The sequence below is a fragment of the Scardinius erythrophthalmus genome (genome assembly GCF_964197995.2).
Source record: "Scardinius erythrophthalmus genome assembly, chromosome: 1".
NCBI classification, from domain to species: domain Eukaryota; kingdom Metazoa; phylum Chordata; class Actinopteri; order Cypriniformes; family Leuciscidae; genus Scardinius; species Scardinius erythrophthalmus.
In genome coordinates this window covers 23,013,723-23,028,975 of record NC_138221.1, presented here as the reverse complement: position 1 = coordinate 23,028,975, position 15,253 = coordinate 23,013,723, and the positions used below count along the sequence as shown (strand labels likewise).

The 15,253-nt window shown below is 37.2% G+C and overlaps 2 protein-coding genes across 4 annotated transcripts in view; both read left to right on the top strand.

Annotated features, from left to right (window-relative positions):
* micall1b.2 (MICAL like 1b, duplicate 2) overlaps positions 1-6,435 on the top strand; it is an 11,951-nt gene extending 5,516 nt beyond the window's left edge. Inside the window, exons 7-14 of the mRNA XM_081380271.1 lie at positions 874-1,037; positions 1,936-2,052; positions 2,812-2,938; positions 4,016-4,094; positions 4,292-4,365; positions 5,857-5,971; positions 6,053-6,099; positions 6,181-6,435. Of these exons, the coding sequence (XP_081236397.1) occupies positions 874-1,037; positions 1,936-2,052; positions 2,812-2,938; positions 4,016-4,094; positions 4,292-4,365; positions 5,857-5,971; positions 6,053-6,099; positions 6,181-6,299 (842 nt within the window). The 3' untranslated portion in view covers positions 6,300-6,435. The remainder of the gene's footprint in view (positions 1-873; positions 1,038-1,935; positions 2,053-2,811; positions 2,939-4,015; positions 4,095-4,291; positions 4,366-5,856; positions 5,972-6,052; positions 6,100-6,180) is intronic.
* Positions 6,436-11,807: 5,372 nt separating this feature from the next.
* The window catches only part of LOC308697129 (GTPase IMAP family member 8), a 49,126-nt gene continuing 45,680 nt past the window's right edge, over positions 11,808-15,253 (top strand). The window contains exons 1-3 of one of the 3 annotated variants that reach the window (XM_081376241.1): positions 11,808-11,894; positions 13,413-13,516; positions 13,667-14,344. In XM_081376241.1, the coding sequence (XP_081232367.1) occupies positions 13,465-13,516; positions 13,667-14,344 (730 nt within the window). In that variant the 5' untranslated portion in view covers positions 11,808-11,894; positions 13,413-13,464. Of the gene's footprint in view, positions 11,895-12,833; positions 12,874-13,412; positions 13,517-13,666; positions 14,345-15,253 lie in introns of those variants that run through there. The other 2 variants (XM_081376243.1, XM_081376242.1) reach the window with 2 other exon arrangements.

Below are 15,253 nucleotides of genomic sequence, written 5' to 3'. Positions count from 1 at the left end.
AGCTTCAGTTACTGAGAGCAGGGCAGTCTTAGTTGAGTGCCCACTTTTGAAACCAGACTGGTTGTTGTCCAGGATGTTGTTCTGTGTGAGAAACACGGAGAGTTGGTTAAACACAACTCGCTCAAGTGTGCTCGCACTGTTAGTGCAGTGCTGAAAACTGAGCGGGTGGAGGAAGTGAGGATGAAAACTGACTTTATTTCTGTCAGACGTCTACAAATTTTTTTTTTTTTTTTTTTTGGAAATCTCTATAAAAACTTTTGTAGACGTCTGACAGAAATAAAGTCAGTCTGGTCAGTAATAAGTGAAGCTGGTAATGCTGTTTGTGGTGTTGTTTAATCCTCCTCTGCTGAGATCTTCACAGATTTGAAGGGATAGTTCACCCAAAAAATGAAAATTCTGTCATCATTTACTCACCCTCAAGTTGTTTCAATCCTGTATGAATTTCTTTTTTACTGCTGAACACAAAAGAAGATATTTTGAAAAATGTCTGTTACCAAATAGTTGATGGACCCCATTGACTTCCATAGTAGAAAAAAAATTCTCTGTTAGTCAATGGGGTCCATCAACTATTTGGTTACAGACATTTTTCAAAATATCTTCTTTTGAGTGTGTGTTGTCGTGTCAGGAGTCAGGTTGAGGTTAATTTTTTAATGTCTCGTTTACACACTTACAAAACAAAACAAAACTCAAATAAAATTTGGATAGATTTGCTCATAGTAGAGTTATTTATATAACTTTCATATGTAGAACAGTTTTATATATTTAATCTTAAATAGGTCATTATTACAGTGATGGTTTAGCTTGAGGTTTTAAACTATCAGTGGAAATGCTTGTTTTATTGTGTCTCATGTGTTTGTCTCGTCCTCATCTCAGTATCGTCTCAGCGAGTCGTCCGTAAGGATCATCCCTGGATGAAACTTGTTGATCCGGGTCCCTGGTATCGTCTTCCTCCGACTCAGTCTGCTCACTCCCGCCGCTGCCCCGCGACCTTTAACCCCTTCCTGGAGGACGATGAGGACAAGTCCAAGGATGAAGAGGTACTGAATGAAGATCAGAATCAGCAGTTCATTATGTGACCTGCTGATCCTCATAAAACTGCATTAAAAAGTCTGTTTATCCTCAATTCTAGAAGATTCAACATTCACATTCTCAGTTATAGAGAATAAACCTAGCAATGAAATGTAAACCTGTTCAGCTACTTAGATTGTGCGTTAAATAAGTAAGATAGTATGTATGTTAGTAATGGTAAGGTAAAGATAATTAAAATAAAATTAATAGTTATAAACAAAATAGCATTACAATTACTAAGGATAAAAACAGAAGGAAGAACTAGACTGTAAACCTGAGCTAGTTTCTGAATAGCTGACACAAACCATCCGGTTTATATGACCAGCACTGGCTCTTCTCTCGCTGAAGCTGGTTTATATTTAGACGCTAGTTTAGACGAGTCTTGTGTTCTGGGAATAGAGCTGCTGGTGTTAGCAGAGACGCTCAGTCTCAGGTTTATCTGAGAAACACACTGGTTCTGAATCTCTACAGACACTCTGAGATCCAGAAGAGACTCGACTTAACAAATAATTTGCTCTTAAGAAGAAAGTGTCTCAAATTCTGTTAGCTTTATCAAGGAAATTGTGTCTCAAACTTCCCCTAATTTTCTGTCCAATCATGTTGAGTTCAGAGCTGAGTCAGACCAAGAACCAGGATCTCCATTTTAATGATCTGAAACAGAACATGATGCAGCATTAACTTCCCTTTCAGAGTCATGTTATTTCTGTAATGAATTGTGTGTGAGCTGAATCATGTGATCAGACGTCTGACGCTCAGACTGAAGAGTCACAGATTGTGGTTGTGGGTTGTTGTTTTTCTCTTTGCAATCTCTTGAGATGTGTGTGTGTGTGTTTACATTAGATTGTCTCTGTTTTTCTCTTTATCAAGCAAAACCCTTTAAGTTTCGAAACTTCAGTTGCACACAAACCACAAACTTCATCTTCAGTTCCCAGCATGCATCAGGCTGAGGCTTCTGCCCACGGTTTCCCGCTCATCAAGAGGAAGGTGAGACAGAAACTGTGTTTGTTTTGCTGTTTGGAGTGAATGATGCTTCATACTGACGATTAGAGACCTTCACTTTAAACTACAAACTCACAGTACAAGACAGAGAAATAAGAAAAAGACTTTAATTCAGCAGTTCTTTTGTGGTTTCTGTTAGCAAACTGATTATATTTTATTTAATAACCAGATTTGTATTATATGTATGTATATTATTTTTTCGTTTTTTTGTGCCGTAAGATTACAAATACATGTAAAAATCTAATGTTCTTTTTTTTAAACCTAAACTTTTAGCAAGGATTGCAGTAAAATTGACACAAGCTTATATTTTATATGCGAGTGAGCTTTGTTACAAACCTGTAGTGAACTTGAGTGTTTTAATTCAGTTTAATGCACTTTTTTTTTTTAGATGTAAAACTATGTGAAATATGTCCAAACCTTAAATGGTTTTGACATTAACACACATTAATAATGTACAAATCTAACACAGGATCACAAACACAATATTCCATCTGCTCCAATGTCAAGTCAAGTCACCTTTATTTATGATTGTTTCAAAGCAGCTTTACAGTGATAACAGGAAAATAATTCAGTGATGCAAACAGAGTTCAGTCCAGCTGTACAGCAGCTCTTAAAGAAAATAGTGTCATTGATCAGCTGATATTTTTCATTATTTCAATATTTTAGGATTGAGTCTTCTCTGTCTCACCATCAGATGTTTGAGTCTCTGTTCTCTGACTGAAGGATGATTGATTGTGTGTTCAGGTGAGCACAGACACACTCGTGTCAGAGAAGGAGGTGTGTGAGGAGCAGAAGGAGCTGGAGGAGCGTCTGCTGAAGCTGGAGAAGAGAGGAGTGCAGCTGGAGAGAGAGATGAGGAGACGAACGGATGGTGAGAAACACCTGAACCTCCTCACACAACAACACATGCTAATGCTAATGCTAACAGGCAAACATACAGTAACAGCTTCTATAGAGGAGTGGAGCTGGAGAGAGAGATGAGGAGTCGCCAAACTGATGAGAGACACGTAACCTCCATATACAACAACAGACATGCTAATGCTAATAGACTAACATAAGACCCTTTCACGCGGCGCGTTGATCCCGCGAAATTGCCATAAATTGCTAGAGTGCCTTCTGTGTGAACGCAAACATGTCCCGGGATTGATGCTGGGATCGATGCCAGGGTGGGGACCTAGTAACATTGCCGGGATCAGTCCCGGAACGCTCCCTGTGTGAACAAAAGCTTAGAAGAAAGTTTGTGTTTGTCATCAACAAAAAAGAACGAAAAAATGTCTGCAAACTAGAATGAAGCCGAGACCATGAGCTCCTTACTATCCGTGCTGGAGCTGAGATCGTTCGCCAGCTTTGTGGAACGGTACGCGTTAGTGTACGACCGAATCCGGAAAAAAATGCTCGAGCGTGGTTTCTCGAGATCGAAAGCGCAGATCATTAGTAAATTGCGTAAAAAAATCCATTAAGTACACGACTACAATGGCCTTTCTATAACACATCCTGATGTCACGTGTCTTAAAGGGATCTTTATGGGATGTGTGTGAACGCACTCACATATTCCGGAAAATCACTGGCAGTGCGAATGAACCAAAATCAAACGATCCCAGGACAAATCCCGGGACACATTATCTGTGTATTTTCCGGATCTCTGTGTGAAAGGGGCTATAATAGTAACAGTTATTATAGAGGAGGGGAGAGAAGCTGTCTTGCAGTAATTGTGTTTGCATCCCCATACAAATCATGTATCAATTCATTTGCCAATGGAGTTTAAAGTCATGGACTCTTGATGTGGAAGCGACTAATGAACACGAATCAAATAAACACTGAGGAGTTCATTAGTGGATCTTTCTCATGTGTCACTGCTAGTCTTCAATAATCATCAGATCAGCAGGACTGAAGCTTGTGTGTTTGGAGTCAGAGGCGCCTTTGTTTATGAATGATGTGTTTGTTTCAGAGAATCTTCTAGTCGACTGGTTCATTCTGATTCATAAGAAGAACATGTTAGTGCGCAGAGATGCCGAGCTGGTGTATATGTGAGTACACACACAAGTAAGGTTTTTTGTGAGGCCAAATTTTGCAGCTTGATGTCAAAACAATAACATGAATACACGTCATGTTGACAAGAATAGTGTGTGTGTGTGTGTGTGTGTGTGTGTGTGTGTGTGTGTGTGTGTGTGTGTGTGTGTGTGTGTGTGTGTGTGTGTGTGTGTGTGTGTGTGTGTGTGTTCAGGTTGAGACAGCATCGTCTGGAGCAGCAGCAGACTGATGTAGAGTTTGAGCTCAGGTGCCTCTTCAACAAACCAGGTGACAAACTGAATCAATCATGTTTCTTAATGTGAATGTGTTTGTATTGATGTTTTTTAATCTCTGATATCAAATCTACAAATGAATAGATGATACTAGCATATAAATGCCTCCAAAAAGACAATCAACACTATGAGATTTTCTTGTTTTCCAGTGCAAATATCTGAATATTCTTAATTCATGACACTGTAATATAATGTTTGTCTGTTCTCTGTGCTTTTGTTGTGTAGTCTTTTAGTTTGTAGACTTCTTCAGTTCCGTTCCTCGTGTGTGTCTTGTTAGTCTTTTAGTCCTTGTGTATTTAAGCCCTTGTGTTTCCCGTGTTCATTGTCAGGGTTTGTCCTTCTATGGATTTCATGTTGGTGTGCTCAGTTTAGTTTCTCTTGTTTCTCTGTTTCCTTGTTCTTTTATTAATTAAATAAATCTACACTTGCATCCACAAATATGTATCCAGCAGTTCATATTTTGTATTTAGACAAAGTGATTTGACTGATGATGAATACAGTTTTCAGTTTTGTAAAACTAGCTGTTTCTCTGGACTAGCATGACTTAATGTTGCACAACTTATACTGGATGGACACCAGCAAGGATGTTGCCCATTACTGTAGTGGTCATCTCTCACAGACTGCTGCCATCAGGCCCTCCTTATTGACCATCCATCATTTCCCTTGCCAGAAAAGGGAACCAAGTACTTCTCATAAACTCAATGAGGAGCAAGCATGGTGGTGGAAAAGGAGAGGGGAACAGGACTCTGAGTTCCTAAGTCCAGTGGTCCCAGTTCTCCCTAACCTGGTTTTACCAAGTCCAATGGTCCAACGGCCCATTCTCACAAGTCCAGTTGTCCAGTTGTTCCAATTCCGGTCCAAGTTCCGGTGGTCCCATATCCAATGGTCCCAAGTCCAGTGGTCTGGTTGTCCCACAATCAGCCCCATGTCTGGTTGTCCAAAGTCCAGTGGCCTGGTTTTCCCAAGTCCTGTGGTCCCATGCTACGTTTTCCCAGTGTTTCCAAGTCCAGTGGTCCCATGCTAAGTTGTCCCAGTGTTTCCAAGTCCAGTGGTCCCATGTTTGGTTGTTTCGAGTCTAATGGTCCCAAGTCTGTTAGTCCCTGTGCTCTCTAGCCTGGCAGTCTCACCTTATTTTGATCAATTTATCATTTAACAAGATTTAACTATGAATGTAACTATAATGACAGAATAAACAAGCAACAAAACTAAAGCAGCAGCCCCTCATGGACGACTGTGGCATATAAATATAATAAAAACACAACGTAAATATTGTCATCAGTCCTCCTTTCATCCTTCTGCTGTCGTCACACAAGTGTCGTTCATTAACATCACTTCACCGGTCTCACTCCTAAAATAAATATATCTTGATTTATGAAAGTTTAGATATTTGTACTGGAATAAAAAAAAAATCACTTTTTCCAGTGTATATTAAGTATAAAGTGTGTGTAGTTTCTAGTTTCTGATGAATGTGTGTGTGATTGTCCAGAACAAGACTGGAGCTCTGATGACAGACAGCGGGAACATCAGCTCATGTCACACCTGCTGTCAATCATCCAGCAGAGGAATGACATCATCAGCAGCCTGGATCTGGACAGACTGAGGTCAGAGGTCACCTGACCCCAGCAGTGTGAGGTCACATGATAATGATGTGTTATTGATGGATGTGTTGTGTTCTTCATCAGGGAAGAGGAGGAGGACATGATGATGTCTGCTGTGATCCAAAGGACAGGTGAGAAACGGCCCTCATCACTTCATCACATTCAGTGTTTTCAATTTAGTGTTTTAAGACTGTCTCTCTCTCTCTCTCTAGACCTCCTGGCACAGACGGACAAACAACTGGACAAATTCAACCGGAAGTTTAAAGGCCTTCAGATGTTCAAGACGTCCAGCTGTAAAACTAAAAACAGCAGCAGAAAGAAAAGCAGCTGAAGGAGAGAAAGAGACTGTAGATCAGGAGTCTCAAACTCAGATCCTGGAGGGCCACTGTCCTTCAACCCGAATCAAGCACACCTCAAACAGTTCCTGGTAGTTAAAGCTAAACTCTGCAGGATGGTGGTCCTCCAGGAGCTGGTCCTTCAGATGTGTGCTGTAGATGTGTATTAAGCAGACAGTCTACTAATACTCTAGTGACAGTTAGTTGACATGTAGCTGCAAAGTTACACAGTAAAATCCCCAGTGTTAAATCAACACTGCTCAGAGCACATATGGTCCCACTCTACAGAGTGTTAAAATTAACACTGAAGCAGTGTTGAAGTTAATGAGATAATTAAGTTAACACTGAAGCAGTGTTGAAGTTAATGAGATAATTAAGTGATTAATTAAGTGATGATTGGCAATTAGTGGTGACACCTGATGATAACAAGCAGACTCACTGAAAGAAAGACAAACAAGAACAGAAAAAAGAGAAACACAAGAACTACAACTGACTTTCGAGCCATTATTGCACTTAATATTTTAACAGTTTGACTTTATTTCTGTCATACATCTACACACGGTCTTATTTAGATTTAACAGAAGTTTAGATGGTAATGTTTTATGGAATGTTTCGTTTCATGTCACCATTATAGTGATCAGTGGTTGCTTTAGTTGGGCGCTTGACCCTTTACTTTTTAACATTAGTATTTCTCTGTTTGCTCCAACTCTGTGTTTATAAAACATATGTGTTGTGGGAAGAGAAACTATGATTTGGGCTGTGTTTCCTGAAAGCATCGCAAGTCTAATTTGATTGTACAGACCATTTGTTGCAGTTGGTCTGCAATCAAGTAAAGCTTAAGATGCTTTTGCAAATGCAGCCCTGATTATGTTTTGATGATGAAATTACTAGTGACCTGATTCAATAATTGCACCCATCATTATAAATTGATTATCCAAAAGTTTTATTAATTTTTTACTACAGTAGTTATTTTCAGCATTATTTTAATGAGTTGAAAGTATTGAAATCCCACACAGACATCAAGAATATACATATGAATCTCAACAATGGTGACAATCAAACAAATGCTTCATGTTGCAGTGCATGATGGGAGCCACCAATCAGAACGCATCAATGGCTGACATCATGCATTGCAGCATGAATAAATTATGCAGCTGAATTGTCCTGTAATTTTCATTGTTTTTTCTGTTGGCTTTTATTTTGCTATTGTTTTGTTCTGACTTTAGTAGTTTGTTTTGTGATGTTCAGAGTTGATCTGTTCATCACTAGTTTGTTTATGTCACCATTGTTGAGATTCATATGCTGATACTCTATGTCTGTGTGTTTTAACACAAAAACTTCCTTTGAACAAAATATGTTCAATATTTTTCATATTGCTGTTGGATCTCAAACTGTAGAATCTCAGAGCTACAATCACCAATACTAAAATGAGTCATCAAGCATGTAGTCAAAGTTTTAGACTCTGAATGACATCAGGTCACTACATGATGATATTTATCATCAAAACATTGTCAGCAGGTCATGTTTTCTCTTGCAGTAACAAATATGCTTTATAAACACAATGATGGAACAGTCAGAGAAAAACTACTATTAACAAAATGAAAAGAGTCAAGAGCCCAAATAAAGCAAACACTTACCACCAAAATGGTAACAGTCCATTAAACGTCCATAAAACATTACCATCTAAACTTCTGTTGAATCTCAAGAACTTTTGTCGATGTATAACAGAAATAAAGTCAAACTGGTTATAATAAATGTAACAATGTGTAATGACTTTAAGTCAGTTGTAGTTCTTTTGTTTCTCTTTTTTCTGTTATTGTTTTTTCTCTTTCCGTCAATGATTCTGCTTATTAACATCAGGTGTCACCACTAATGGCCAATCACTTAATTAATCACTTAATTATCTCATTAACTTCAACACTGCTTCAGTGTTAACTTAATTATCTCATTAACTCCAACACTGATTCAGTGTTAATTTTAACACTCTGTAGAGTGGGACCATATGTGCTCTGAGCAGTGTTGATTTAACACTGGGGATTTTACTGTGTACTTATAGTTAGTAGAATGCCCGAAGTGGACTATCGTAATAAAGTGTCACCAATACCTTTTCTAACTTTATAAAGATCCATCTATATAGTTTATACAGTAAAGAATATGCAGTGTTATTTCACATTTGATTATTTTATTCAAATTTCTGTACCTGACAACTACTGTTAAAACTCTGAAAACACTGTTGATTTCATTTGTCGCCTTTCTTTGTTCTATTGTATTTATTTGTGCTATTTGTAATTTTATTATTTGTTCTTATTTTATTACTGACTGCCTACTTGTCTTTAGTAATGTTTTAAATTCACATTAATTAGGCGAGTAGTTTTGATGTAGCCTCAAAATTGTAATAGAGAATTGTGATATTTCACTGATATCTAAACATTTGAACCACTGAGCCAATCCTCAGCACTGAGCTCTGCTGGAGCTGCTTTAGATATGTGATGTGCTATTAAATGAAAGATGAAATATCATAGAGCAATATAACAAACAGTGAAAGTAATAAAAGCTCAAACTTTTAGCAGGCTTAATTAGGCATGCAAATAACTAAATGAAATATATATATATATATATATATATATATATATATATATATATATATGTGTGTGTGTGTGTGTGTGTGTGTGTGTGTAATACATATATATATATATTTCTGAACAAATTAAGCCAACTAATATAATTTAATAATTTTATTACATTTAAAAATGACAAATGCAGCAATAATACAGGTATCGGTATCTGGAAGTACCAACAATAGAAGTTTCGGTATCGGACTCATTCTGGTAAAAATGGTATGTGTTCATAACTAATTTTAAATAAAGAGATATTCACTGGATCAACAACTACACAGTCACCACCTATTAAATAAAGCAACATACAGCATATCATCAATGTGTCTTGTTCTTCTCCTGGACGGAAGCACAGGCTCTACTCTTCTGCACAATGGTGACCCAAAAAAACTAAACTGTATGGTAAACTTTTAGCAACAGTGTTATCAGTATATACCTGTTTAATAGTTTACAGTTTATTACTGTTAGAATAAACTTTGTAGGTGTATCTTTTTTTATCTTACACTGTTAACCCTTTCAACCCCACAGGAAAATCCTCTAGGGTCCACATTACAAAGAGTAAAAGTAACATTTTTTATTTTTTTTTATTATACAAGGTAAACACATAGCACAACAACAGGACACAAAAACAACAATAAAACAGCAGTAATAACATCAAGTAAAAGTAACATTGACACAGTGTTGCCGTGAGATAATTAATTGTATATCTAAGTGATTGTTGAGCATTAGTGATGAACACCTGCTGTTAACAAGCATAATCACTGAAGGAAAGAAAAACAATAAGAACAGAAAAAAGAGAAGAGACACATTAGACATTAATCACCATTTACACGCCATTACACATTATCACACTACTAGCCAGTTTGACTTTATTTCTGTCATACATCTACAGAAGCTCTTATTGAGAATAAACAGATGTTTAGATATTGATCTTTAATTGTAAATGTTTGGTTAGAGTGTTTGCCTATCAATGTTTGCTTTAGTTGAGTTCTTGACCCTTGACATTTTAAAATCAGTTTGTTTCTCTGACTGAAACAAATTGTGGTTATTGCTGATAGTTATACTGATGATGAGGACATAATCATCATATAGTCTCTTGATTTACTGAACTCATCCAGTTGAATCACTTATCAAAAGTTTTATAGTATCAACAGTAAAAAGAAGTCTATCATATCAGCTGTGTGTGTCATTGATTTGTTACTACACTGAGCGCATTCACAACAGTCTGGAGCACAAGCTTATTGTCTCATGATGATGTAGGCCTATGTGCGAGAGCGAACTCACACGTGAGCTGACCCTGTTTGTTTACTACAGAGAGTGAGGTAATTGCGTGTTGTATTGTTCATCAAAGTGGTAGCCTACTTACTTGTGTTTATCCTGGCTACGGCAACCTATATTAAAAAAAAATAAGATTGCGTTCACTATAGCTAAAGACTAAAATTTAATCTTTTATTATCTGTATTATTGTTCTTTATTAGTAGGCCTATTCATAATCAGTTGTATTACCTTATGAAGTTTAAAATGCATGAGCTAGAATATAGATTTTATGAACACGTGTGTTTAAGGATTATATGTCAGACAGGGAGGGGAGCTGGAGTATGTGAGCAATGCAACATGTCCCACTGATGATGTTACAGTTGGCATATTCTTTAAGTAAAGGAATGTTTTCCACTGATGCAAATGTACCTCTAATGTATACACTGGGGGACAGTTTCTTAATATGGAAAGTGGTTTGTACCCAATGTAAGAAAGAGGTATACGTTCAATTTTAAACATAAACAACATGCTTTTCTACCTTACAAGGAAGTTGTAAGCCCCTCTTAATATAAGCTCAGTCAGTAAAACAACGTTTACGTGCTCCACTGTGTTTCTCTGAAGTAGCAGAGTAACTACTACTTCAGAGAAACACGTAAACGCATAGACCTGGCATGAATACAACATCTTCTTAAGTTTCTTTCCTGACATATAAAGAATAAAGATTTTTCTTGGCAAGATAACTGCTGTCCCGTGAATCAAATAATAACGGCGAAAGGCTTAATTCCAAGTCTACACTTGCGATCTCAATCGAGAAGATTGTATTTTCACAGATTCCCAACGTTTGAGCTGCTGCACTTCATAATGCGAAAGAATGCTCGCACACCAGACTGCCATGAACACGCTCAGGACCGTTTGCCAAGACTGCATTTCAGATTTGTGAATCATTTTCAATTTCAATTTTTCTGAGGGAGTGAAAATTAACAGATTAATTAACAGCTTTTGGGCGAACTATACCTTTAAAAAGCAGAATCACTGAAGGACAGAGAAACAAACGATGTGCAGAAACACAAGAAAATGACGTCCAGACACAGTCTTAGATGAAATGAAGAGAAAAGAAGACATTAAATCTGTGAAGATCTCAGCAGAGGAGGATTAAACAACTCCACAAACAGCACTACCAGCTTCACCTAATAACCAGATTCAGATATGTTGAAGGTGAGTAGGCCATAGTCACTTTTTCTTTTTTCTTTTTTTTTCTCCCATATTCTCAGAAACAGTATTAATTCTGATTTTATAAGTCAGATCTGTAATTCAAGTAATTTGTGTTAGTGTCTTACCATTGTCATTGCTAATAATTTTGAGTTTTACATTGATGCTTGTATTAAATCTGGTACTCCCTTGTTTAAACCCAGTATTAAAGCAGCATTGTTTTTTATTTTATTTTATACTTTTTTATTACCATAAGTGCATATGTTGTAAGTAATTGTAAATGATGAGGAGAACTGACAATATAAATGTGGCTGTTTCTTTTCGTCTTTATCGCCTAGTGGAGACCAGGGACAGTTGCAATATGGGGATGGTTGCAACATATCGTTTTTCTCCAATCAGAAACAAGCTAGAGTGATGACACTCATAATGAACATGCACAGTTAGACCAAGAAGACAGTAGACATAATCAACATCTGCTGCTGCATTTATTGAAGAAAACTTGTTTTGCAGGTATGAAAGTAAATTTTTTCATGAGATATATTTTTGTCATACTGTCTTGACATTTTGTATGAATTAATCAAAACTTATAGTTTGAATAATTGTTTTGTTGACTTCTAAGTGACATACAGTAGCATGTGTCAAAGTCAGTGTGTCTAGCAGGAATATGATGTTCTGTCATGGCTGATAGGGTTGGGGACGGTTGCAACAAGTTATAAATTGCATGCTTAATAAAAGTTTGTTGCATTGCAAATTGTTCAATTCTTCCTGTCTGACACTGAAAATATAGAGAGATTGAATAGCATCTATAACACCTGCACACTGAAGCTATGTGGGCCTATGTTCTACACATACACAAACAAAACTCAATAACTGTTATTTGATAAATATGACTAAATTAATAAATAATAGGCTACAATAATAATATTTAAATATATAATACTATAATATTATAGTAGGCCTAAAACAGTTAATATTTTCAGAATTCTATGCTCATTGAGACAAAAAGCTTAAGTTAATTAGTGAGATTTAAGGTATTTTTAACATGTTGCAACCATCCCATGATTGTGTTGCAACTGTCCCCTGGGTTGGGGTCAGTTGCAACATTTGGTTTCTTCCATTCAAATAAAAACTGTGAACGTTATGTCATATCTAATCATCTTTAAATGGTATGGGTAAATTAGCAGACAGATGCAAGTTTAATATATACGGTGGTCTAGTCCAAATAGTCTCTGAGTAACTGAGAGAAATGCAAAAAGTGTTGCAACTGTCCCCTGTCTCCCCCATGTGTTCTTACTATTATCATCAAATTAGCTACGTTATTGATATAATTGATCTGCATACAATATTATAAAGTGAAATACATTCAAATAATGTAAGCTTTCATTAAAGGACTGGTGTTCTCTAACGGATATTTCTCGCGCAAAACCTTCTCTTTCTCTTTCGATTTCGGTCCCGGCTGCCCGTGGCGAAGACATATCGTCCAGTATGGGTGAGAATCAAGTTAGAACATGTAGACCGAAATAGGAGCGAAATTATGTTGCTATAGGCTTACTTTCGATTGACAAAAAAAAAAAAACAAAAAAAAAAAAACACTGGTTTTAATTTAATGTTTGTTAAGTGAATGTTTGAAATGTATCGCAATAAAATGTATCGCAATGCAGGAAGTAAAGAATGCATCAGCCTCGAACATACAAACAATAAATGTCATACTTTGTGATACAGCGGTTCTGGCTTACTTGTTTTGGTCTGACGGCAATACATAAAAGTACTAAAATTACATATTAAATTTCATAATATTATCTGCTATTATCTTCTCCAAATGGATTAATGCATAATTAGCTGCTGTACTGTTAGTGAAATCGGATCTAGTGGCAACGATTTCCGTTGAGTTAGTCCACCCTATTTTAATAAATGCATGCAAGAGAAAAGGATAAGCGATATAAACGCGGACATTTTTTTCATTTATGAATCTGAATCACAACGTTTTTTCACTCAACGTTTCATCACATTATCTCTGTATCTGTACAGAAAAACATGATCATTGTTCTCTCACAGTGATGATATAATCAGCAGATCTGATATGTCATTTTCAGAGGGAAAAAAGTTGCCCCGAGGTGCTGATCGTGCAAACAGTAAGTCAATTAAATTATCGAGAATTCCAGTATTTGTGCAAATGTAGTGTAGGCTCATTGTTCTTGTACAGAATATTAAGTCTGCATTCTGATAAAATCAGATTAGTCTCTTATTTGAGATTTTATAATTATCGTTCTTTTTCCCCCCAGTGTGTGATCTGAGGATTGTCCTTCTGGGAAAGAATGGATCAAAAAACAGTCAAGTTAGAAACTCAATCCTGGAAATTGATCTGCATGAGTATGAAATATCTACAGATTCGCATCAGCCCTGTTCCATAATCAGTGGAATACTGAAGGACAGACATATCACTGTCATTAACACTCTTCATCTGCTGAATCCAAACATCTCAGATCATCAGATCACACACACAGTGAGAGAGTGTGTGTCTCTGTCTGCTCCAGGACCTCATGCCTTCATACTCGTACTGCAGCATGAAGACTTCACTGAGGAGGACATGAGAAGAGTGAAATATGTGCTGAAACAATTCAGTGAAGAAGCATTTAAGCGTACCATCATCCTCACAACTGATAATGAGGCAAGATCATACTGGTTTCTAGTGAAAAAGAATACAGCTGTTCATCAATTAATAGAGGAGTGTGGAGGAGGACATCTGCAGCTTGATGAAAAATGGCAATCAGAAATATTCAAGAGGGTTGATATGATACAAGAGAAAAGCAAGGACAAATATCTCAGATGTGTGATATATGAAGATGTTAAAGGAACTTCTGTAGCAGCAGAGCAGACCAGAGCAGAGGAAGGAAACGAAAAGAGCTCTCACCACAAACCCCATAAAAAAACAGAAGAGAGGCAGAAAAACAAAAATGAAGGTACTGTTCAAAGTCTTTTTGAACAAGTTTTCACATTTGAGCTTCAAATTATCTTTTTCCAATTTAACTAAATTCATATACATTTTCATTTAAAAAAGCTTCCAGACAAGTCTATGCACATAACTTTTTTTATCCAGCTCGACTATCAGCCAGTTTCTATATTGTAAGCATTAATATCATAATTATAATATTATTATTCCAGTCGATTTTGTGATGTGTCACATTATACACTGCTGCAGTTTACACTGCTCTCTAAATGTTTGTAAAGGCTTTAGATAAAGTGAGGTTTTGGACAATATCAGCATATATTCTTCTCATCTTGAGTTGTGATGAACTGTTGCTTTTCCACTTTCATGCCAGTGTGAGCCAGGGCTTTAAACGGGCTGTGCCGGGCTAGCCTCGGATGTGTAGCACCGAGCCCAAAACCACACTGCGTTTTCACAATCAGGCCAGAAGATCCGCAGCGCTTCACTTATAAGTATAAATAAATTGGCATTTTTGATGTAAGATTTAAAGGGACACTAGGTAACTTTTTAACCTTATCTGAACAGCTTCGGAGTCAGTGGAATGGTTATATTACTTATTTCGGGTTGAATGGTGGTGGTTTCGCACCCCCCTGGTGCCCGAGAGCGTAAAATACGCACTTGCAACTTTGGCCGGCGGGTCGGCGTCAGGAAGTATCGCGTGATATCAGGCCTCGCGAAGTAACGAATTGCTTGACGGCACTGCACACGTACACGCCCCCATTCAAGCACCGGCTAGCTGGCTATAAGCAAAGGGCAACGATAGATTGAGTTATGGCTGAGCCTGTAAAAAAGAAGCAGAAAGCTAGGAAATCTTTGTCGGAGGACCGATGGAAGAGGAAACGGGAGACTGACCGAGCAAGAAGTCAGACTTGAGTAAATATTG